This window comes from Aptenodytes forsteri, unplaced genomic scaffold, assembly GCF_000699145.1.
Source record: "Aptenodytes forsteri isolate BGI_AS27 unplaced genomic scaffold, ASM69914v1 Scaffold388, whole genome shotgun sequence".
Classification (NCBI taxonomy): Eukaryota; Metazoa; Chordata; class Aves; order Sphenisciformes; family Spheniscidae; genus Aptenodytes; species Aptenodytes forsteri.
In genome coordinates, this window is record NW_008795433.1 from 90680 (window position 1) to 115946 (window position 25267).

Here is a 25267-nt window from a genome sequence, read left to right on the forward strand (position 1 = left end):
GAGTACATAGAGGCTGACAGTCTGCGGCCCTGTTTGTACTTGCATTTTGTTTACATGGAGAGAGAGAAGAAAGTGTTATTAAAAAGAAAAAAATACTTCATAGAAGTTGTCTTCTGATAATAACACTTTGACTTTGTAAATAGCAAAAGGCTGTGAATGAAATGCTGTATTTTTTTTTTTTAGGTTTTAGAAGGCTAAAGCTTCACGAGAACTATAAGTAGAATGGACAGTTACTTTAAAGCTGCAGTCTGTGACTTGGACAAACTACTTGATGAATTTGAACAGAATACAGGTTAGTTCCTGTGCTGCCTTGTTCTCCAGCATAATAATATTGGTCAAATGACTGTTACTGTGGAATTTGAAAGTAACATATGCTAAATGAAAGCTTGTATTGCTGAATAGATGAGATTTAGAGGGAGTGCACTGTGGAAAGAGAGGCGTTTTATAACCTTTGCTTTTCATCTCTCTTTGTTTAAAATAGACGAATATGACTGCTACAGAACACCTCAAAATCCGTATGACTCAAAACACCATTCACTTTCTTCGGTTCTGGATTGCTTACAACATGTATACCCAACACCGAAACTGCAAGAGGATGCTAACAATTGTACTTCATCAGAAGAAATCTCTCTAGCTAGCCACACTGGAACAAGTGAAACTCTTCTGACTTACTCACCACAAAATGAGAAGAGCGTTGCTGGACCTGATCTTTTGTCCACTGTGGATAGTGGTTCCTTAAATGAAATTCAGAATTCAAACCTGGGAAGGTGTAGTATTCCTGTGTGTGATCTTGTTAACGACACAGGCAACTTAATCCATTCAGTGGCTGCTCGTGAAGATACTCAAAAGTTGCAGCTAGATGACTTCCAGTATAATGAAGGTTTGATTGGCTTTGGCATATCTTGCATACCTGTTCCTACTTGTGTGTCGTCAGCTGGATGCAGTGATGTTTCAAGTACAGAGCAGAGTGATGGGGACTCAATGCTACAAGATTCAGGACATCTTAAAACAGAGGAGACTGATCATTTAGCGTTAAAATCAGACAGTTACGCTACAGCAAAGATCTCAGATCCATGTGATGATCAACACAGGACAGAATCTGTGAAGTGCAGTGAAGTATTTGATCAGCTTGAACAAACTGGTCGCCTTAATACTGCATGCGTCCCTGTAACATCACAGAATTCAAATGCGTACAGTCCCAAAGATGAGAGAGCATACAAAAAATTGCCTTGTGAACCACAAGATGAAAGTGCATGCTCTGCAGTAAGCAAAGAGATGTATGGAGGAAATGCCATAGAAGAGGTAGACTCAAAAGATGAGAGTAATGTTGAATCCATGCCTTCAGATCTGCCAGAGAGGCCTCAGTTACACAAAAGCCATGCAACATTACCTGGAAATTGTGTTTTACCAGGCTTCTCACGTCAAACAGGAGCTAAAGTAGAATTGGAAAAGAAAATCACAGAAGAGAATGTAGGTAGTGAAGAACTTAATAGCAAGGAAATACTAAACGGTGTTTCAACTTTGTGTATTTCAGTTGAGGATGTCCAGACCTCGCTGTCATGTCTTCCACTTCCTGTATCTATATGTGGTTCATTAGTTGTAACAGAAGAAAAAGTTAATCCTCTACCTCAAAATGAAATGGTGGAGGTTATTAGTGATACTTTAACTGTTCATGATGGAAAGTCTAAAACTGATCTCTCCGCTAGGGAATCCTGCGAAACCACTGACTTGCACGAACAGGAAGGATATATAGCTAAAATCGACGAAAGTATTGTGGAAAAAAGTACAGATGGAGAGAAGTACGATACTGAGAATGTAATTGATGATAGTGATTCTCAGCAAATCAAAGCTTTTGCTTCTGCTTTTCTAGAATACGAAACTGAGCCATATGGTGTTGGTATAGACTCTTACTACAATGAAAGTATGAGCCCGATTATGGCTGACTTTACTGTTGAGGAGAATGTTATTAAAAGTGATACTCTAATAAGCGATGCTGAGCTTGATGATTTCTTGTATGGACAAAGTCTTCAGTCCAATGTGTTGAAGTCTTCAGACAACGATAGTAACTTAATGGAAGCTGATGCAGATGAAGGGAATTTAACAAATGCAAACAACCTGGATTTCACAGAGGTCGCTGAAGAGCATATGCATGCAAAACTGGAGGAAATAACAAGCATTAATAGTAATCTTAAAGTATCTCTTACTGCCAATGAATCAGAATCTGCAACAGAAGAGAGTGTGTCTTGTATTCAGGACATGACTGAGAGTGGTAGTGAAGCACTAGTTTCTAACGTTCGTGCTGAAGGTGCAAGACCGAAGCAGTTGCTTGGCCTTTCCCAAGGAGCTGTTGGTCAGAGACAACTGAGTAAAACAGATGTACTTGAGAGAGAATACCAGGAACCCAGTTCTGTTACCCCAGAAGCTCGCCTCTCAGGCACCAGCGTAAATGTTGGTAAAAATTCTGACCCCACACGCTTTGGGGAAAGCAGCTCTGAAGCTGGAGGAAATCAAACATCTGAAAATGTAGAATCACTTAAAATACCTGCAGCTCTCTCATGGAAACAACCATTGTGGGTTCCTGATTCAGAGGCACCCAACTGCATGAACTGCCAAGTCAAGTTCACGTTTACAAAAAGACGACACCACTGTCGTGCATGCGGAAAGGTAAGTTATTGGAGAGGGGTCCTGTGTTACCGAAAGCAAATTCTGATTTAGGCATAACCAAAATATAGAAGGGAAAGATTATTGACAGAATTTTTCTAGGCTGAAAGTAATTTATTAAAAAGAATTAATTTTCTTTTTCCTTTATAGAAACTTAAATACTGTTGGAAAAGACTGATATTAATTAAGAAACGTATGACCTTTTTTGTGAAAATAGTTAAAGGGAAGTACAGAGAATGTTCTTATTTTATCTTCCATTACTGGCTAGACTAATGTGTTTTGAATAGAACAAGGAAGATGAAACAGTGGACTACTTCATAGTAGTCATAGTGAATCAGCTTTTTACTTAGCTTTTAAGTTAAGCCTAAGTATTTAAGCTTAAAATTGAGGTGATGATGATTGGAATTCAGGTCAGATCTGATAAAACTGATGAGTGGTTATACTAGCTGTAAAACACTGTCCATGAATCTGGAAGGATTGCATTCTTTCAGGAGCTGTAACAGCAGTACCAGTGTAAAAGATTTATAGCCAAAACCTGTCCTTCTGTGTGTTCAGATGTATAATTTTCCAGGGGAGTTGTCTCAGGGGAAAAGAATGCTACTTTTGTGGGGTGAATGGTACTCGCCAACTGAGCAAGTAATCTGTAGAACTTTTTTCAGCCTGTGGTCTTCTGCAGTGAGTAAGTAATGTCAAAGCTTATTCTTAATCCAGAATTCCCTTGTGAGATACTGTTGGTTTACTAGTGCATAAATGGAAATACTAACAATACTAATGAACTTATTTTTCAGTGTTCCTCTGTAAGCTTTATGGATGAGGAGGCAGAGCAAAGGCTGATGTCGGTACTTACTAACTTTTTGCATCCCCAGTGTTCAGAGGCATCTAGAGAGGCTTGGTAGTTTTTTCCCAGGATGCCTCTTCTAGCACTGTGTATTCAAAGCATAGAACCCATTTACTTCAACTGCAGTTAAGTGTGAACTAAAATGTAGGTCTGAATTTGGGTGCCAAGAAAAGTAAGAACTCATTGTGACGATCTAGAAGTCATTGAACTTAATCACTTGGCAGAATATCCTGTTGAAGTTTTGTAGCAGTTTAAAACACAGTTCTTCAGAGTCGGTTTCGTTTCAGTCATAAGACTGACTGACTTCAAGTTCCTGTTTACATTCACTGTGAAATTTCTTGCACTTTGTCTAGAGATGGGGATAAAAGCACCCTTCACTACACAGTCCTCTTTACAACCATCAGCTGTTAGCGTTGCTAATCTTGTGTGTTAACAGAGGGGGTTTTGGCAGAAGAACAGTGTAATTAGAGGGAGCATCACAATGCACATTCATTGGGAGAATGAGCGAAGGCAGCATGGATTATCTAAACTTTACAGATACTGGAGTGCTGTGCAGTTGTAACTCTGTCATAGCTTTTCTGAATGTGCAACAGCTTAACTTTCTGCCTTGTAAGACTTTTTGTCTTTTTAATAGCAACCTTTTGGGTTTTTTTTAAAAAAAAAACACAAAACAAAACCAAAACATTCCTTGTGGACATGTTGTGGGTTGTTGTGTTTTCAGCCACTTGGACATAAGGAGAAACTGGTAGGAATTCACAGTTGTCCTCTCTGGACTATTCTGGAAGACAATTGTGTAGTTTTCATGTGGTCCTGCAGCTTTTTTTTTTTTCAATGAAAATGGCAATGCTTGCAAATTCTGGCTTCTGTGCTGGAGGGAAGTATGAGGTTAGTGGTCCCTGCTTTCTCTTCCATCTGCAGCACTTGTGAGGCCAAACAACTTTGCAGTTTATTTAGGCATTTGTCTCTTGTTGTGGTACCCTTCCTCTTCCTAACTGAACTAGAATCAATTTCTTTGCTCAGCAGCCTCATCTCCATGTCCTTTCCCCTATTACATTACCTGTCCCTTAGTTTGTCTTCGCTCCTTGTCTCCTGTGCATTAGGATTAAGCTGCCTCCTCTGTTGTGGGTCCCAGTGGCACCAAGTGTAAGAGGAGAATACCAGTTGCAAAGGATTGTACTGCTTAGCATTTGAAGCCCTAAGGTGGATTGTAACTGATTAGCAATTAATCTTCACCAGTTACATTCTTAACATCTTTTACTAAGCATGTGCATTTTCAGTTGAGGTGAATTACCTGTGACGCTAATGCAGAAGCAATTGGAATAGTTTCTTTTTCGAGCTCATATTGCACCGATCAAGTATTACTGATTTTTACAGTGACTTTTCCTACTTTAAGGAGTTCACTTGTAATAACTTAATTTTTTTCTCTGTCACTACTGTTTGGTTTTTCTTCTCTTAATCCACTTTGTTTTCCTGGAGATAATTAGAAGCAGCAGAAGACTTTCAGTGTTCTTTACACTTACTTAATTCTGGTCAGTGGTAGAAGGCTTCTGTTGGACCAAGGTTTCAAAAGATACCTTCTGTAAAGGCTAATACTGACTCTAGAGTCTGCATATAGCTAAAAATGGTGTGACTCTCTGAAAACTTGCAAATCACTCTTGAAAGAATATAAGGGAAGAGTGAGAAAAGTACTAGATATTTGTGGGAACTCTTGCAGAAAACAACTTTACTAGAGACTTAATTCTTTGAATGGGATTGTGCGGGTGTAGTCGAGGCTAGAGAGACACACTTTTTTCCCCCATCTCTGCTTAAAAATAGACAGGATATATATCCTGTTGGAGTAGAAGAGCATATTCTATTCTTTCAAAGCAGTCTTCAGCAAGCTTTTAAAATACTTTGCTGAATTGAGCTAGTAACGTGAAGGCAACTATGCTTATTCTTTCTGACAGAGTTGGGGAGCCTACTTAGCCAACGTAGTTCCTGAGCCAGCATTAGTAAATAGCTTGGGAAGCAGTGAGCTCTGGCTTAGGTAGTTGTCGTGAGGTAAAACAGGCAGCTTGGAATTTCATGACGAATGGGTAACACTTGTTATGGAGAGACTTGGTGCAGCACACAGTGCTGCAAGATCAGGATAAGGAGTAGCTCTTTGCTGGTATGAGACTAGATTGTTTTAACCATTACCTGAATCCTGGTGGAGATTGCAACAGTTATCTTCAGTGATAATACTAAAGCAGTAAAGCAAATCTGACCCAATTCTGGGGTTCAGTCCTTGTTCCTATCGCTGTTGCGTAATGTAAAATAGTTATGGGATTAACAGAAGTAGGAGTGAATTTGGGAATACGTGGTGCAACCTGGAATTCTTTTCATCACTCCAGGTAAGAATTTTGATATAATATCACTTGTGTCCTCCTTGTTGCTGCTCTTTGTGTATGTATTGTGGGATTTTCTTCTGAAGGTTTCTTCATGAGAGATTAAGATACAGGCTTGAATATTAGGCCACAGAGTTTAGAATCAAACAAGTGTATTTCTTGGAAGAGTTTTCTAATTGTTGTGCAATTGTATACCAGCTGCTTCCAGCTATGATTTAAAAAAAAAAAAATCCAATTTTAGCTATTTTGTGGGCACCTGGCCTTATTTGATTAGAGCCGCTCACAGCAAGAAATTCTAGGTGCTACTCTGTTTCATAGCTGAATCTGAGGGAGTATTGGCAAGAGCTGAGTGCTTGGCTGTGTACTATGGGCATTCCTGGCCATGTGTGGAAGGTTGGTTTGTAGAGATCTAAGGATTGCTTTCGTCCAACAGAAATACCTGACAAATTTCAAAAGCTTATGATATGGATAGGTTGTGGTGCAGTTCTGGGGAACAGGATAGGAAGAACCCCTGATCAAAAGCAGACTTGGCAGACCTTGTAGTTTGGCCCAAATTGTGGAGCTTTTGAGATTCTTAATCATAGCATCATAGAATGGTTTAGGTTGGAAGGGACCTTTTAAAAATCATCTAGTCTGACCCCCTGCCATGGGCAGGGACATCTCTCACTAGATTAGGTTGCTGAAAGCCCTGTCCAGCCTGACCTTGAACACTTCCAATGATGGGGCATCCACAACTTGTCTGGGCAACCTGTTCCTATGTCTCACCACCCTCATTGTAAAGAATTTCTTCCTTATACCCAATTGAAATCTACCCTCTTTCAGTTTAAAACCATTGCCCCTTGTCCTGTCACTACAGGCCCTGGTAGAAAGTCTCTCTCCATCTGTCTTATAACCCCCCTTTTATATATTGAAAGGCCACAATAAGGTCTCCCCAGAGCCTTCTCTTCTCCAAGCTGAAGAACCCCAACTCTTGGCCTTTCTTCATGGGAGGGGTGTTCCAGTCCTCTGACCTTCTCTGGACCTGCTCTAACAGGTCCATGCCTTTCTTGTGCTGGGGACCCCAGAGCTGGATGCAGTAAAAGCCTTTTTAGTAAAAGCCTTTTTAGTCTAGTACTTTCCCTTCTCCCCAAACAGAAATGTATTGTAAGATACACATGCTAAAGCTCCTTTTCTCCTTCCCTACTTCCAAAAATGTGTATGCATGCTTTATATAATGCAATCTGTTTTAGTAAAACAAGTAAATAATAATAGGAACTTAATTCAGGAAATACTGGGATTTTGTCTATCATATTTAATTCAATCTTTTTCTGGTTCAGGTGTTTTGTGGTGGCTGTTGCAAACGAAAATGCAAACTACAATACATGGAGAAGGAAGCAAGAGTCTGTACTGGCTGTTATGATGATATTAATAAAGGTAAAAATTTTTTTGAGTAGTTGCAGTAATCGTTAAAGAAGAATAGGTACAGCTAGCATCTCTTTAACCTTTGTTCTTTTTGTGGAGCTTCACTACTTTAATTGGTGTACGTTTTCCTATTTCTAAGGTGGAGGGAGGAGGAGAATAATTGTACCTCTTAGTTGGATTTCAGTTCTTATTTTAAACTTTGAGTAGCAAGCTGGTTATTTTTTATTTAAAAAAAAAAGTAGGTTGAACTCTGTAGGACTAAATATAAAGTTATGCCGTTGGGTCATCTGTGGCACAAGTGTAGCAAAAGTGATCCTCCCTTCATAGTAGCCTTCTATGTGTTTAAAGGCCATACTGCTGCTTGTTCTCACATGTTATTTGCCCATTTTATGTAGCTTTCTGTCCTGTTATTTTTACAAGTCGCTTAACAGTACTACAGTAATTGAATCATAAGATAACCTTTTCTTAACTGAAAGCTAAGCATGGATGCTTACGGAAACATCAGGAGAAAAAATTGAGGTCCTGATTATTAATATTTAAATAACAAGTTGAAAACATACCAGATTTTTAGTATGCCACCTGAATGGAATTTGACTTAAATGTCATACATGTATTTGCACCAAGGTACGGGCATCATGTGGTTCAATTTAGTCACTGCAACAGTAGCAAGATGTACAAGGTGGTCTATTTCTATGTTAGGAACGAGTTAGGCAAGTGTGCAGGTACAAAAATCAAGAAATCTAAATTTTCTTCTGTACAATAGCTTGAGTGTTCATTTTTCATAACTAGCTCACAAACTGTGCACTGCTCTTGCAAAAAAACCCACCCATAATACTGCACTGCAAATGAAATTTAATGAACTGTGAGATGTTAAAAACTAACTACATTTTTTTAGCACAGGCATTTGAAAGGATGATGAGTCCAACTGATCCTGTCCCCAGTTCCAGTATTTCCTCTGAGTATTCTTCTGCTGTTCCACCTTTAGAGGAAGCCCAGATATCTGGTAGTGCTAGCTCTCCTTCACCTTCTGCATTGTTACCTATCTCAGTACTTAAACAACCTGGTATTGAAGGTATGCGAAATATATTATACTATCTCTAACACTTTCAGGATCTCTTTGGAAAGAGTTGTTTATCCCGTCATGGATACATACTTGGTATAGTGATATTTTTTGTGGGAAATGGAAACTCTGAACTAGGACACTGGAAAGTTACTTTTAGTTCCCAGTTTTGATGCCATGTGTGAGCTTGACCAAGTCTGTCTTAAGTCTCCACTTATAAAATGTGGATGTTACTTTTTTCATTGTCTTGTCTGTTTATGTTGGGGTTTTCGTTTTGGGGTTTTTTTGTGTGTGTAGATACTACTTTCATCATTTTTATATAGCTTAGGGGAGATCTGGCTTGTGTTGTGACTGCCAGTCTTGCAGTAAAAACAAAAAGTAGTTGTTTAGGGGAAAGTTGCTAGGGAGCAGTAGGGGTTCATTCTCTGTGTAAATAGGAATGATTAGTGGCTAAGCAGTGTCTTTGTTCCACTTTTATTAAACATCTGACCCTCTTCAATGAAAATAAATTTTTAAACAACATGATAAGTTAACTTTTTTAGAGTGTATTTCATCTTTTAGTTGTGATACGCGCTTCATTCTTATCTTACTACAGAGGGATGATTGAGGGATGATAGCCTTCCTTATATAAGAATTAATAGATTTAACTATAGCATGGCAGCTTCCTCTGCAAGTATGAGATTTTTTTTTCCATGTATTTGCCTGACTGGAGACTGTCTGATGTCAAACTGTCTACCTGTGCTTGATTCCAGTAAATAATTTCTCTATATATTTGGGGGGAGAAGGGGCTTAATTTCTATGCCTTTCAGCTATTAGAACAGTACAAGAATATGAAGTCAGTGTTGTTTTCTTAACCTGTCCTAGGGCTGTGCCCCAAAGAACAGAGGAGAGTTTGGTTTGCAGATGGCATTTTGCCAAATGGCGAAGTGGCAGATACAACAAAACTTTCATCTGGAGCAAAGAGGTCGTCGCAGGACTTAAGTCCGGTAAACCCTGACGTGCCAGAGATGCATATGGTATGAATTGAAGTGTGTGTAGGTGCATGAATTTGCCTCTTGAAATACCTTTGCTTGCTATTGATGGGGCCCCTTACATACCATAATATGACTTTTGCCTCACAGCTTTTGGAATCTGAGCCAGTATTTGATTTTTTTTTTTGGGGGGGGGGTGGCTGGGGAGAGTTTGGTTTGCAGATGGCATTTTGCCAAATGGCGAAGTGGCAGATACAACAAAACTTTCATCTGGAGCAAAGAGGTCGTCGCAGGACTTAAGTCCGGTAAACCCTGACGTGCCAGAGATGCATATGGTATGAATTGAAGTGTGTGTAGGTGCATGAATTTGCCTCTTGAAATACCTTTGCTTGCTATTGATGGGGGGCCCCTTATACCATAATATGACTTTTGCCTCACAGCTTTTGGAATCTGAGCCAGTATTTGATTTTTTTTTTGGGGGTGGCTGCGAAGTCCTTCAATTGAAATATGCTGTAGGCTGTAGTTCAAAGGAAACCATGTTTGCTTTGGGCTGTATGTGAACTTTAAAAATGGTGTGGCAGAAAAATTTCCAAAACAAGCTTGTTTTTCTTCTACACAGCCTTTGATTAACTACTTCTATGAAGGTAACCCCAGCCATAGTTCTGAAACATGTCATTAACAACATGCTTATAGTAGAAAGTTCGTAGGTGTTTTGTCCAGTGGCTTGCTATAGTTTGCCTGTTGGATTAGACTAACCAGAAGTTGCTTAATGCCCTAGAATACTACATTATAGGGTGCAGCAAAATCTACATACTGCTTCTAATGTGAACTAATATTGAACTGAGAGGGGTATTGGCTTTTTTATAATAGATCATGTTCATGGTGTTGAACTAGTTGCACTTGACAAGAAAAGTTCAAAGAAGTGGTATAAGTTTGCTGTGGAAAGATTTGGAGAGATTCCTCAGCTGTAGCCTTTTTAAAATAAAACATAGCTCTGAAGCGCTGTCCCAAGTGGTAACATAAATTCTATGATTCTAACAGTGTTCAAGAGTTTTTAAAACAAATTAGTAAAGCTAATGACCAGACCAGGTTATTATTTGTATATGGAGGATCTCAACAGTTACCAGGTGTATAGCATGTAAATCAGCCTTAATTCATGAAGAAAGGATAATAGTAAATGTGACTTCATTTGAAAGGACTCCAGTAAGTTGTGGTAATCAAAAGGTATAGCCTGTCTTCCATTTTGGGGAAAGAGTAGGATATTTTCACTTGGAAAAGATAAGCAATGTCTAAAAGCAGTGTGGACGAAGTCAGTGGGAAACAATTAGTTGATGGTTCTTGTATGCAGCTTCAGAAGCTCAAACAAAACAACTATACTGCAGCTCTAAAGCAAAGGATGTACTTTACTGGGTAACACATAATCCTGAACGTGCTGCCACAGGATGCTATGAAGGTCAAAAGTATAAAGTGATATGAAACATCAGCAAGCAAATTCGTGGGGAAGAAGTCAATTAGAGGCCAATTTAGTCATCTTTTTGTCTGTGTGTTTGTGGGGTGTTATTTTGAGGGTTGGTGTCTTTTTTCTTTTTTTTTTTTTTTTTTGCCCCTGACGTGTATTCTCTAAACAGAGGATATGCTGAAGCTGATGGCATACCAGGAGAACTATTACAGGGCAAGCGTAGAGTTGTTAGGTTTTTTTCTTGTTGCAATGCAGTGTCTTCCCTATTGAGAGAGGATGCAAGTCTAACATACTTGAAAGACGATAGCATACCTCTTGATTTTTTTTTTTTAAATGACAGCTCATATCCTAATGTGCCTATGCTCATAGCTTGTCATATCCATTTCACTGGGGCAGCAGCATAGGTTTGACTCCAAACCAGAACTGAATCAGACTGTAAAATGCTAGACTCGGCTATTAGTACATAGTGTAGAAATAGAAATACACTTGCAGTACTGAACTGCTGATCCAAATGATGTCAAATTACAATGATGACAATGTTCAGTAGCTGAGTGGGGAATCAGTAATAATAAATGGATTCCTGGAGGGGTACTTGGTTTATTGTTGATTGACTGTTGTGTGCTAAAACAACTAATTTGCAGTGCTCTGATAATAATTTTGTGTTACCAAACAAATAAATGAATGATGCGTCTTCACCTAATGTAAATCCTAGAGATGGGGAAAAAAAAGGAAGATCCAGGAGAGATTTGGTGGCTTTCTTCTTGCTGAAAATGCATTTCCTCTAAACATTTGTGATAGATTTTTCTTTTTGTTTCTAGAATGCTAATGATGAATGGTCAGCTTGGTGTGGGACAAGAGCGTAGATACTTGTTTTTCCTTCTTCATAGGCTGCAAACCCAGAGGAAGATGGCATATTAACTGATGTAAATCCAAAACCTAAAGAAGAGATTAAAGGAAGATAGGAGAGATTTGGTGGCTTTCTTCTTGCTGAAAATGCATTTCCTCTAAACATTTGTGATAGATTTTTCTTTTTGTTTCTAGAATGCTAATGATGAATGGTCAGCTTGGTGTGGGACAAGAGCGTAGATACTTGTTTTTCCTTCTTCATAGGCTGCAAACCCAGAGGAAGATGGCATATTAACTGATGTAAATCCAAAACCTAAAGAAGAGATTGATATTATTGCAAGAATGGAGGAATTATGTCCTTCTGTTTCTTCAGATGATGCACAGCAGGCTGTTCCAGGCCAGAGGGAGGTCGTACATAGTTATAAATCTGTAACTCCAGAAACTAAAGAGTGGTCTCCTACTGCAGAAGCTGAGAAGGCTAGTTCCAGTTCAGTTGATCAGACTACAAGTGATATTCCTGTTAGTCCTTCACATTACAGAGCACTATGTGGTGTTGAAAACTGTGTTCGTAAAGAGATCAGCCTTGTTCCTGATGGTGATAAACTGCCACCACTTTTGCTTGCAGTGGTTGAAAAAGGAAAAGGTAAAATTTGAGAAAATTGTTAATATTTAACCACCTGATGCAAGATTTCTAAATATGAACTTGTGTGTATATAATTTGTATTTTAATACAATTCTAATCTCTCATTTATTTGCTGCACATTGGATTGTTGGGTAATTGAACATGCATTATTAGCAAGATCAATGTTATGAAAAGAATATTTCACCACTTAAATGCATTATAGTAGTGACTGTGCTCATTGATGGTAACTAACAGTACCAGTGTATGGATGAGGAGACAGCATACACAATTAGTCAGTAATTACCAAATGAATGATAGCCCTAGTTTGCAGCTTTGTTACAAGTTACTGCCTTATTTTTTTTATGCTCCTTCCTTAGGGTAAGCTATTCATTGGTTGTTCTGTGGCTATTCTAAGTTTGAGAGTAATTAACACCGTCAAGATAGGAGGATGGGACAGTCTTTCATATGTTATGATTTGTAATTCTTGTTTTAGGTAGTTGGCTGACATGTTGAACTAAATCGGGTCTTAATTTATTTAGATCCTCTAGTGGAAGAACATCCATCTCACCAACAGGTCACCTTGCTTCTTGTGGAAGGAGGTCCTAATCCATTAACTTTTATCCTAAATGCAAACTTGCTGGTGAATGTCAAGCTAATAACTTGTAAGTAGTACACATTTTCTTTTCCATTAAATCCAACTTTCTTTTTCTGACTGTAAAATAGCATTACTGTGGTATCTATCTTTTTAATTAAAGATGCTTCAGAAAAGTGCTGGTATTTCTCAACAAACGGACTACATGGTTTGGGTCAGGCAGAAATTGTCATTCTGTTGCAGTGTTTGCCCGATGAAGAGATTTTTCCTAGTGAAATATTCAAATTATTTATTGACATCTATAAGGATGCAATGAAAGGTATGTAATTTTAATGTCTAACTTTTTATTTTATAATATCTTTTTACTGATTTTTAAAGCTGGAAGTTGATACATAATTTTTCTTGAAGTATTTGTAAACATCTAATGATTCTGTTGAAAAACCTTGCGGTCTTAGCCTTGGGTTCTAAAGAAACAACAGGAAGAAAAGAATTTAAGTTTCTTTGCTTCATATACTCCTGTAAACTTCCTGTTTGCAGGTTTTTTGTTATTTAGTCATACTGTGTTGGAGATTCTGGGTATAAGTCCTTGAGGCTATGGTTTAGGACATCTGGAACTTCATTTGTAGAAGTACAATACTCTTATGTATGTAAATATTTGAGGTCTGCTAATCGAAGTTCATCAACTGGTGTGTGCTGGAACATTGTACACTTTAGGGTTTTCGGCATTTGTTTGGAAAAACCTAGTTTCATGTTCAAGTTCATTTAGTTAGTAAATATAGGGCGCTTAGTCTATGGGTTTAGATGTCTGTCAGACTTCCAGGAAGATGTGAGATATACCGTACGGTTTGCAAGTCTGTAGGAGACCACTGGTTAGAATAGTTTTCTTGACACTAACATACTGCTTCTCCAGATGCGCAAAGACTCTCTGTCCCTCTCTCTACAGGAAGGTTAATAAGAAACATGGAAAACATTACTTTTACTGAAAACTTTCTCGGTAACAAAGAGCATGGAGGATTCCTGTTTGTTTCACCAATTTTTCAGAAACTTGATGATCAAATTCTACCAGATAACCCTTTTCTTTGTGGCATTCTCATCCATAAGCTGGAAATACCCTGGGCAAAAGTTTTTCCGATCCGTTTAATGTTGAGGTTGGGAGCAGAATATGGGGGTAAGTTTTAACACTTTAAATAGCTGTATAAATGTAAAATTCCCTTTGGAAAAGACAAGGTTTTTAGACAAGCAAACTTTTTAAAATTATCTTTGCAGTATTTTATATTACACTTGTGTAAGACTGACATTTCATACATGGCCAACCACCTATTGAGACACTTGGGAATTTACATTGTCATGCTAGACTCCCTTGATTATTTTTTTTTTCTATTCTTCGCTGATGAGAAAGCTAAGAAACCAAAACTGACAGTAGTAAAGTATCAAAATGTCTGACTTCTGTTGTCATAGGAGAAAGGTTTGAAGGGAAGTTCACAAGCCCAATTTACAACTCTGACAAATAGGTTTTCTGAATTAAATTACTGAAATTGAGTATATTGGCAAAATATTGCTGCTTCATAAGATGAATAAAGGTATTCATTACTTAAAAGGGTAACTTACTAATTAATACATTTGAAATCTCTAGGCCTGTAAAAATGCAGGAGGCATTTTTTCAAAGTGAGGTGGATAGAGAGCATGTAAATGTGCACCACCAGAGGTTGTGCAGTGACATAACCTCCATGTGGGAATTGCCTTCCACAGTCTGTTGCAGGCTGATGTGAGCATTTTCTGCTCTCCCAAGGAGATGTACACTGACTGCTCCAGGCTCACCAAAGGAAGGTGTTTATGCAGATTCCCATTGCCTTGAAGAACAGATAAAGCTAGCTTGAGCAGGACCTGAAAGTAGATACTGTCCTGAATGCCTTCTAGAGTTGCTTGTGTACTTGCTTGAATAACGCAGACATCTAATTTAGCAATATAGCTGCTGTTTTGTTTCCTGTTGCACTGCTGCTTATGATTTAGAGAGCAGGAGTTAAGATAAGGTGCAGCATGTAGCTGTTGCTTAAGTGGAATGTATTTCAAGAATGTATCACACAAGTTTCCTGACCTGAATGCATTTTTATTAAATAAGCCTACCATTCTAGAAGCTGCAAGTCCATAAATATGTATCACTCGTTTATGGATTTCTTGAGTCAATAGCGAATTTCTACTGGCCAGGCTTCTGTCTGCATGTTGACAAGGGTGGTAGCTTCTTTGTCATTCTTCTTTCTTTTACCAAGCTACTTGTCTTTTTTTTTTTTTAACCAATTTTGTATCGTTGACCTCACAATCCTGACTTGGCAATACTACTTGTTTTGTTTTCAAATGGCTTCATATTGTGGTCTGTGGTCTCCTGCATCTCATTGCCTTCCCTAATTTCCATCTGCACGTGTTTCCCATTGCAGCCATGGGACTTCAAACCATGTTACTTTGTATGAACATCCTCACTCACTCTATTCTTGTTTATCAATACTAAGTGGTACTTCACTTTGTATTATAGCATTAACGTAGAAGCAGATGTTAACCTGTATGGTATTCTTATTCAAGCAACTACGAAGCCGTGCAACCCCTCCCGCAGCTGGTGACCCAAAGACTGAACCCAGGATGTTTCTGTCCAGATCACCTATTGCAAGAAACATAGTTGACAAAACATATGAAAGCAGCAACAAGTCTCTGCCACAAAATTACTGCTACTGGGAGAGTCACTCCATGCAATGACATTGCAGTAGGATTTAACCGTGGGTGGGGAAACCATGCAGTGGGCTGAAGGACAGTCCGTGACAGAGAATCAGACAGGGGCTCTAGTTCCTTTGGCTGGTCAGATACTGAGATTAAGGAACATAGGCTATAGCTGAAAATAAAAATAAATACTTGGATTAGCAAGTCTTACCATTGCTGGTAAGTAAACATGACTTTTTTTCCTTTCTTCCCCCACCCTAGCATATCCAACTCCTGTAGTAAGTTTCAGGCACCGGAAGCCACTCTTTGGAGAGATAGGACACACAATTATGAATCTGCTTGTTGTGAGTAAATGTCTTATTCTCTTCCTTTCTTGTTGTAATTTAGATTGTGTAAAATATCCTCAAAACTCTGATTCTTGAAAGCAGAGTTATTTTTTGCAAAGGACTAACACTTTTCTTCATACCTGACTTGAAACTTTCTTACCAAAGAGCATTTATATGTGAGTTAGGGAAGCTGTATCTTTCATGGTACGTTGTTATGCATTAGTTCTGATAGTAAGACATAGCTTTAAATGAATCTGAAAAATGTTGGTATTTACACTTTAAGCTGGTAGTAATCATTGTTCAGTTGCATTTTTCTCTTCCAAGCATTGGTGTGGTGCAAGAATTCTAGTCTTAAATCTGACTTTTTTTTTCTAATCTGAAGAAAAGACTTGACAGGCAGATGCTGTGGTCTAACTGTAACAGTAATTACTTTGTCACACAAACTTAACCTTACCATGATTAACCAGTCTGTCTTCTGTGAAGAACTTTAGGTTTTGGCAAAATCATCAGAGTAAGTCAAGTCTGGAATTTATGCCATTCCCTGAGGAATTTTTTCCTCTGTTACCCAAATAATTTGTTTTTAAACTTCAGTAAGCCTGTATTCCTGACCAGTAACCTTCTTCTAATACTTAGATAGAACTTATACTTAATGCTGTGATGAAAAGTGCTGTAAGGTTGTGGAGAGAATTGCATGTATTATTTAGGTGATCATTAAATCCTCTCTTAAGAGTCTAGAGACATTACAGCTGAGATGAAACTCCAGTCTTTGGCCCCTCTTTCCTTCTTGCCACTGTTGATGTCCATGTCATTACATAACGAGTCAATCAGAGGAGTTGCACCATCTGGAAAACAGTGTAAGATTCCTCCATGAAGAAAAAATATATTTTAATTCCATGAGCCAGCTCCCTGCCTGATTGGTGAAGTGCCAGTACCAATGTGGAATTGTATCTTCAGACTTTGAGGAATGATAATGTTATGCTGCTGATGAAGGGGACTTCTGTGGAGTTTATTTTCAGCTGGATTAGAGTTACTCTGATTCTCCTTCATAGCTGTGTTTTGTAGTGTCAGCTTGAAGTGGGCAGTGGGAATATGTGCTCCTTGGCAGGACTATGTCTTTTGATGCAGCAGGAGTTTTAATCGTTGTAAGGTGACTGCAAAATGTTCTCTTGGTGTTACACTTTTAACTACCTGTGGTGCAAATCCTCAAGTAAAGATCATACAAAATTAGTACCACACAAGTGACTGAGGTAGTGGTAAATGATGGAGGCAAAGGGCATCTGTGGTGTATATCCTTAATACTGCTAAAACAATGCCAGTTCAATTGAAACTTGTAATGTGGTGAAATGTGTTCATAAATACCCTTCTTGCTACAGCTGTGCTGATTGAGGAGGATGCTGATTACCTGTCTCAGCTGGTGACAAGAGCCTTTTCTGACCTTTTTTCAGCTAAGCTAGTAAAAGCAAATGAGAATTTTATACTTAATATTGTTCTTCTGGCATAAAACAGAATAGGGAAATTTTGCAGAAGTGGCTGAGATGGTGGATGGTAACTTCTATCAGAGAAAGGTATAAGAAACAGTGCAGTATTCAAGCTATAACTAAGAAGTTAGAGCTGGGGGACAGGGTGTGAGCCTGGAAACAAACTAATCTAGATGGTGGCCTCCATGCTTTGCTTTTCTTTCAGAGAGGGAGGGTGTTGAAGTATTATCTAAAACACTAAGATCCTAATGTGCATAAAGTAGCTGTAGTCTAAATAACCCACTGGTAAATAGTTAGAGCTACCTTGACAGTGCTATAAATTTGTTAATATATTCATACATCACAGTTAGGAAAAAAAGTGATCAGTAAGTCTTTAGACACCCTTAATGTCATTATTCTTTAGAAGTCTTAGGGATGTATGTCAAGTACTTTTATCTAGGTAGTATTTGTTATAAAAGGTAAGAAAATTATACTTAATTGTCTGCTAACATAAAAACTCTGTCTGTCAATAGGACCTTAGAAATTATCAGTATACTTTGCATACCATAGACAACTTATTTGTTCATGTGGAAATGGGTAGAAGCTGTATTAAAATACCCCTAAGGAAGTATAATGAGGTGAGTAAAACCATCTTGATTAGCTTTCTAATCCAAACTGCTTTAGTCTTTATTTTTTGTGTAATACCAGTCACATCTTTAAAGTGAGCTCTTAAAAAAAAAAAAAAGAAAAAAGGGGGGGCTGGTTCTTAGAGGCTGGGATGTAATGTTTTTATTCTGTAATCAGTTTCCAGGCAGTTCTGCAAGTGAATTCTCCACTTGATAGCAGCTCCTTAGATTACTTTGCTATTTGCTGTGCAGTAGACTCTTCGAACTTTAAACTGATGCAAACATATGACGGGGGGAGGAGGAGGGCATGAAATCATCTGAGCACACATTTCCTTCTTCCTGGATATGTTGGAAAGTGGATAATGATGAGTGAGAAATTGAGCTTTAGGATAACTATTAAATGCTGAAAAGTCAGCAGTTTCTTCAAAATCTTTCAGCATGTATTTTCAAGGATTACACATTTCCTGATGGTGGCGTTTTGCTTAAAAATTAAAAAATCCTTTTTGCCAGTGTAGTTTTCATTACAACTTGTTTACTTCAGCTTTAACAAAAAAAAAAAAAACCCTGAATAGTAAACTGCATGAGGCTTAATGCTTATTTTAGCCCTAAGACCAACAAAACCCCTACAGCTCTGATACTCTGCATTGTCCAGAGGTACTCAGACTTACTCATCCCTCTCTACTGAAGTAGGATTTTTGATCATGCTTAGTGTTCCTCCAGCTAGTCATGACAAATTGTGTTGTTCAAACTTTCTGGAATTAACTAAGTGAATAATTCTCGGGATTTGTTTTGAGCTGGATTTTTCTAATGTCTTGTATTTAAAATGAGTACTGCATAATGAGATTTTTCAGTTTAACAACAAATTTTGTATTGACAGGTAATGAAGGTGGTAAATTCTTCTAATGAACATGTAATTAGTATTGGAGCAAGTTTTAATACTGAAGCAGATTCTCACTTAGTGTGTGTGCAGAATAAGCATGGCCTCTATCACACACAAGCAATCAGTGCTACTGGACTTCCTAGGAAAGGTAAGCCGTCTAATTTGGCTTGTGGAGAAAAGTCACGTTTCTAGAGCAGAAATGTAAGTTCACTTTTAGGCTGCAAGGAAAATAGGTATTCCCAGTAAGTTGTTTAGACAAAAAGTTCAGCATTCAAGCAGCAAAGTAATTTAAATGCAAAATAAAATGTTGCTGTTTTATATCAACACTTAGCTACGTTTTACAAATGTTACATTAAATGGAGATTAACATGCTTTTCCTCTTTGTTTCCAGAATGTTATTAATATAGCTTACATTTTCAGACATAATCAGATTCTTTACATATTTCAAAATCGAAATTTAATATTAGTGTGAATAGGGCAGTATATTTACATAAGTAAGCAGATAGTCTCAATAACTGAGTGTAATGGAAATACAGCAAGTACCTCTATACAACACCTAGCGAACTGGTACAACCACCTGTACAGAGAAGAGTGCAGAGGTACCTTTTAGGTTCTGAAAAGTAATACAGCTGTGCAGCATGGCAGTGTGTCTGGGATGGTAAGTCATGCTTTTCAACAAGGTCCATTAGTTGGGGGGGAATTCCAGATGGATATGGCTGTACTCCTACCATCTCTGATGTCAACCTGAAATGTTGTTCTGTGCTTCATTAAGCATAGCTACTTAGTGTGGTTTTGTTTGAAGCACTGTGTGTAACAAACTTATGCAAAGGTTTGTAGCATGGAAATTCATTTGTCATCTTTTCTTTCAGTTGCTTTTTGTACCACTGAAAATTATCTAAACTTCAGGAATATCTTCTGTAAATAAATTAAATTTAAAAGTTGAGTGGCATGTCTGTTTTAAAGGACAAAAACCAACCAAACAAAAAAACCACCACACCACTGTTTCTTCAACTATGTCTCCTCTTTGTATACAGAGCTTTTTTGGCTTGCCACCAGTATCTTAAAAGGATACTGTATGCACTCACAAAATACGTTAACAAAGCTGGTCTTTTTTGCCAAGGTCTGATTGGAAAAAATTCTTCAGTCTTTAGAGAGTTATGTTTCATATCATGCTGTCAGTAAGGGATTTCTATTAGCACTTTCAGTGTAGTAGTACCTTTTTTGCCTGCCTTTTTAAAAAGAAACACAAGTTAAATGTTAGTAATGACAAACCGGAGTGATAGGAAGTGGTACTCACTTTGTTCCTACTTTTTTCTAGTTACAGGTGCAAGTTTTGTGGTGTTTAATGGAGCCTTAAAAACATCTTCAGGATTTTTGGCTAAATCCAGTATAGTTGAAGGTAAGAATTTTGTCCTATGTGGTTTCTTCTTAAGAGAACTAAAAAAAAAAACCCAAACACAACAAAACCAAAAAAAAACAGCATCAGTCTTGTGTAAGATCTTTATTCCTCAGTAAGCTAAACTTTTTCTTTTCAGGATTTTTAACTTTGTAGAAAACCTATTGCAAACAAATGCTGTATAAAAAATACATGCTAGTTCACCTACTTGTTTTAAAACATACTAAGTTTTAACTCTTTTTGCTTTAGTCAATGCAAGTCTTTCCTTTACGGCTGCCTATATATGGAACTATTTTCAGTGCCATATTGATGAATACATATATTGACACATAAATGCAAAAAACTTCTGAGATTAGTCTAAGATTGATCTTTTAGTTCTGTTGACAACAAAGGCTTTCATTACTTCCTCTTTCATGTAACATTTAACGCTGTAGTTGGGGGATGGAGTCCATTTGATGTGCATTTATTAACGAGCTGTAGGAGAGGGTTGGTCCTGCTAGAACTTAAGCCAAGATTCTACTAAAAAGCTGTGCTATTCTTTCTGAAAATAAGTTGGAATTTTAACTGATTTTCTTCTAGATGGACTAATGGTACAAGTAACGCCAGAAACGATGGAAAGCCTACGTCAGGCATTAAGAGACAAGAAGGACTTTAAAATAACTTGTGGCAAAACGGATACAGGAGACATAAAAGAATATGTAGATATTTGCTGGGTAGAAAATGAAGAAAAAACAAAGAAAGGGTAAATGTATTACCAAAGCAAAAAGTCTTAGAGAATTCTTGTTCCCAATTTTCAAATATCTACCTTTAATTTCAAGAAATTAATCTAAGGTATTTTTATTGAAAGGAAGTACTTGATACCAAAACCTGAAAGGGGATAGAATGGTGAACTACCTGCAACCCTCTAGATGTCACTAACAGAACAATGTTGCTTGTAGTCCACCAAAATTTAATGCCGTTTTCCCTGTTCGGGAAGTTGACAGGAGAAGCAAGTGAACCCTCAGTTTCCTTTGAAAGTCCTCTATCAAATCAGTAATCAGTTTGTGTGAGGACGCAATTAATCCCTTTAAGCTTCCTTGTTAGGGGAGGCTTGGAAGTGCATAGTACTGCCCTTGGCCATTCACTGCTTGGAAAGCCAGCGTTCAACAAAGCAAAATGAGATGTAAGACATCTTTATTGGATGTGATCTGAATGCTTGTTTATGTAGCTTCAAACTTTAATTGTACATCACTAACTCAAAACTTGTCTCATATTAAGTTGTTTCTCAGGACATGGGTTTGACTTGGTATGCCTTTTTCTGTGGCTTCTCTGACCAATTAGAATAAAGAGTAGCTTTACCTAAGATGGTTTATAGCTGCTTAAACCTGTAAGATTCGGGTTTTATTAAGTGTTGTTTGTTCCCTATTTAGGATATTTCTTTTTGTAGCATCTGTATTTCATGATGCAAATCCTGTATTAGATTCTGTTGTAAAGCTGTTTTAATAGCCTTTAAGGATGGCTAAACATTATTTCATACAAGTTACTCAATCTAAATCATAAAATGTTGTTTTAATTATTAACCATACTATTATCTTCCATAGAATTTTAAGCCCAGTCGATGGAAAATCAATGGAAGGATCTCAGAGTGAAAAAGTACCACAAGGCAGAGACTTTGAAAGAGAGGGAAAAGTTATGAAATGTACCGAAGTTAGTAGATTACATTGTTCTTAACCCTTTTTGCTACTTTTTAGAATAGTTAAGTGGTAAAGTGATCATACTAGGTGATACTACTGAAGAAACTAACTTATCTGATGTATAGCCATACTGATAGGCACTATGTTCTCCGTAGTTCTTTGATAAGTTTACATACTTTTTTGGTTTTTGTCCTCTGAAAAAGACTGAAAGTCTGTTAGCATTGATAACTCTGTAAATATATAATCCAGATATTCCCATGGTCACTTAAGTATTTTGATTGAATAGATGAAATACTAAAATACTTTGCCAGCAAACAAGTATTATAGCTTGCTGTGTTCTGCATTAAGTGTATACTGAATTACTCTCTTCCTTATTTTGTAATATAACCAGGCTGCTGACTGTCCTTATCCTTTCTATAATTTCAGGTATACTATTTTCTAAAGGACCTTGAACTGTCCAGTCCTGTTCCTCACCAGTTTGCTAAAGAGATTGCTATTGCCTGCGGTACTGCTCTTTGCCCGCACCTTAAAACCTTGAAAAATAATGGGATGAATAAGATAGGCCTAAGAGTCTCTATTGACTCAGATATGGTAATCTTTCAACTTTTATTGCAGACACTCCATTTCAACTGAAATCTTTCTTGTAAAGACCTTGGATCTCTTTCTGAATGTTTTTAGTTTTTTGCCCTACCCCAGATCCAGATCGAGAATGAAATCTCATGAAGAATCTGTCTTAATGACTAGTTTTTCTTGAAAGGAATAGTACTGTTGCCTTATTCTGCCCAAATTCCCTAATAGCTGCTTGCAGTAAGCTATCAGTCCTTCCTTAGTTCCTTCTCTCTGGCACTCAGCTGCCTCCAAGGTGAGTCAGTTTAGAGAATCATAGAGCTAATTTTCTGATGCTTTTCTCAAATTACGTAGCTTTCTGCTGGTTTTGTTCCCTAGCATAGTTCAGTAAGGGATATTTGCACCAAAATCTGTACAGCAGAAAAGGATAAGTCTGCCCAGCTGAGGATGGAGGAGAGGGAAGGCAAGGCTATCCAGCATGTGATGCCCCTCAAAAGATTACAAAACTGCAGAACAGTTTAGTTCCTTGCCTCTAAAGGTGTTCTGTGTTACACTTCCTCACCTTTTTTGAGAGAAGTTGGAAGTACAGTCCTGAAAATCTGGTTTTCAGTAGTATATTTTTAAATTAATCTAATAGTAACTGGGATACTGGGATATAATCAGATCACTCTTGGACATCGGACTGAAACAGTCTGGGACGCAGAGGATGTGCAGCCCTTTAAACCCAGGGAAATGTTTCATGCTTTTCAATGGCAAGCCTAATCATTCATGATTGACCTCAAAACCCCTCCAGTTGCCAGTGTTTCAATGTTATTTTGTCACTTCATGCTAGCTGAAATAGTCTTTTACCAAGATAGTACGCTTCTGCGTTGTCTTATTAATAAAAAGTGTTAATATCAACAGTAATATGTTTTCCTTCTAGGTTGAGTACTTAGCTGGATCTGGAGGTCACCTTCTTCCACAGAACTATCTGAATGAATTGGACAGTGCTCTGATTCCTGTGATTCATGGTGGGATGTCAGATCCTACAAGTCTACCATTGAAAATGGAATTAGTATTTTTCATTATAGAACATCTGTTTTGATGAGGCTGATTACAGGCAATATACTGATTTGCTAGATCTGAACACCAAAGTTATAATGCTACAAACACTAAAAATGTTAAAGTTTCTACACCTGTTATGTTTTAATAGATTTTCAGACTGTTTTTTAAAACCCTCAAATCCTCTCTGGTTACTTTACCACAAAAGAGCTGTAGTTTGTAATGTTTCCTAAAGTTCTGAAAGTTTACACTTAATACAGGTGCAGAAGAGGGCAGGTTTTGTTACCTCTTTACACAGTTGTAGCATTTACTATATGTAGTGTAACTTTAAGCCATACTGTCTTGCCTCTTAACCTCAGATAAATGTGTTACTAAAATTTGCTATGGTTAGATCTAATATCTATCTGAAGCATGTGCTTTCCATGTGCAAATGAGCTAAACACTGAAGCAGAAGCTGGCACAGAACTGTTTTCTTGCCATTTGAGATTCAAATATGAGACCTTTTATAGCTGACTGCAAACTTCACATGTCAGTGCAAAATACAAGTGCACACCTTCTGACACTTGTTTATGGTCAGCATGAGGAAGAATTTTGCAGGTATGTTTATGAAGACTTTGTAGTTGAAGTCCTTAACATGAGGATGTTATGCTGGTGCTTCAGGAACATATGCTCTGAATTAATTTTTTTATAGAGTAACTGATTTCTTTCTTGTATTTATAAGGATTTCTCTAATTTAAATGGATGCTATTTTTATAAATACTGCTATTTTTTTTCCTTTACTCTGTTCTAAAGTCCTGATACAATTTGACCTTTCAAAGATTAATAAAAATACAGATTACCCTTGATGTAATCTACATGTAGCAATAAATCGGACAAGAATTCTGCAATATCCTTTCTGCTCCTGTCTACTGCTTTTGCCACCTCTTAGTAGCCACCTTTACTTTCAGGGAGAATAGATGTATTAAGTGTGAATTTTCATGAACAGATTGATTTCTAGTATACCTGAGGTTCTTGTATAGTACGTATTTTTTATATTGGGTCATTAAGATCTATTTATGTATTTGTGATGCATGTGATTTGTACTGAGGTTCAGCGAACCATAATTGGGGTTTGGTAACTGTCACACAACTGTTTATCAAGGACAGAACCAAAACTAAATATATACAAGATCTATATTGTTTTCAGTAAAAATGCTGGTACAATTTTATAATGAGACTATTAAAACTTTGATGCCTTTTTGATGCTAATAGGGGATATTTTATGTTTTTGTATCAAAAACAATTTGTAACTTAACCTAATCTGCTCTGCTGTTACCTGTGCTTCAAAATACCGGTTCTAGAAGGGTTCACGCTTCAAGATCTTACCCTGGAGGAAACTGAGGCTGCATTTAAGCTAATTAATGTAACTTCTTCAGAGGAACTGCAGTTCTGGAGAAGAGCTGAAGACCACACCATGCGCGGCATGAACAAAACATGTCCTTGCTTGAAAACAAGCTGCAAGCTGCAGTCGAGGAAACAACAGTGAAAGGTTGAACACTAGTTAACGACTGTGACTGGGTCGGAGGTGGCTGTTGCCCCTGGTACCCCGTACTGCACGGGCAAACCAGCTTTGCCCGTGTCTGTTTGGGGGGGTAACCAAAGCAACAGCTGACTCTTGCCGCTCACCCTGTACTAACTCGTTTTAAGTAATGATCAATAAAGAAAGGTAACTAAAATGCTTGATATCTTATCTCTGTTATTTAAAGGGGGGGGACACACACCAAACCATACACCTTTTCGG

The 25267-nt window shown here is 37.7% G+C and overlaps 1 protein-coding gene across 1 annotated transcript; it reads left to right on the forward strand.

Moving 5' to 3' along the window:
- The first annotated feature begins 189 nt into the window (after positions 1 to 189).
- Positions 190 to 24424, forward strand: ZFYVE16 (zinc finger FYVE-type containing 16). Its single transcript, XM_009281007.1, has 17 exons — positions 190 to 292; positions 482 to 2664; positions 7182 to 7278; positions 8162 to 8338; positions 9191 to 9342; positions 11867 to 12245; positions 12764 to 12886; positions 12980 to 13135; positions 13760 to 13984; positions 15784 to 15866; positions 17839 to 17943; positions 18809 to 18959; positions 20130 to 20210; positions 20787 to 20949; positions 21788 to 21893; positions 22307 to 22471; positions 23370 to 24424. The coding sequence occupies exons 1-17, from the start codon at positions 223 to 225 to the stop codon at positions 23529 to 23531; spliced, it is 4578 nt and encodes a 1525-aa protein (XP_009279282.1). The 5' UTR covers positions 190 to 222; the 3' UTR covers positions 23532 to 24424.
- The last annotated feature ends 843 nt before the right edge of the window (positions 24425 to 25267 follow it).

Coding starts and splice junctions, on each gene's coding strand:
- ZFYVE16 (XM_009281007.1), top strand. CDS start 223: ATGGACAGTTACTTTAAAGCTGCAGTCTGTGACTTGGACAAACTACTT. Junction 293..481: donor TGAATTTGAACAGAATACAG/GTTAGTTCCTGT, acceptor TGTTTAAAATAG/ACGAATATGACTGCTACAGA. Junction 8,339..9,190: donor TAAACAACCTGGTATTGAAG/GTATGCGAAATA, acceptor AACCTGTCCTAG/GGCTGTGCCCCAAAGAACAG.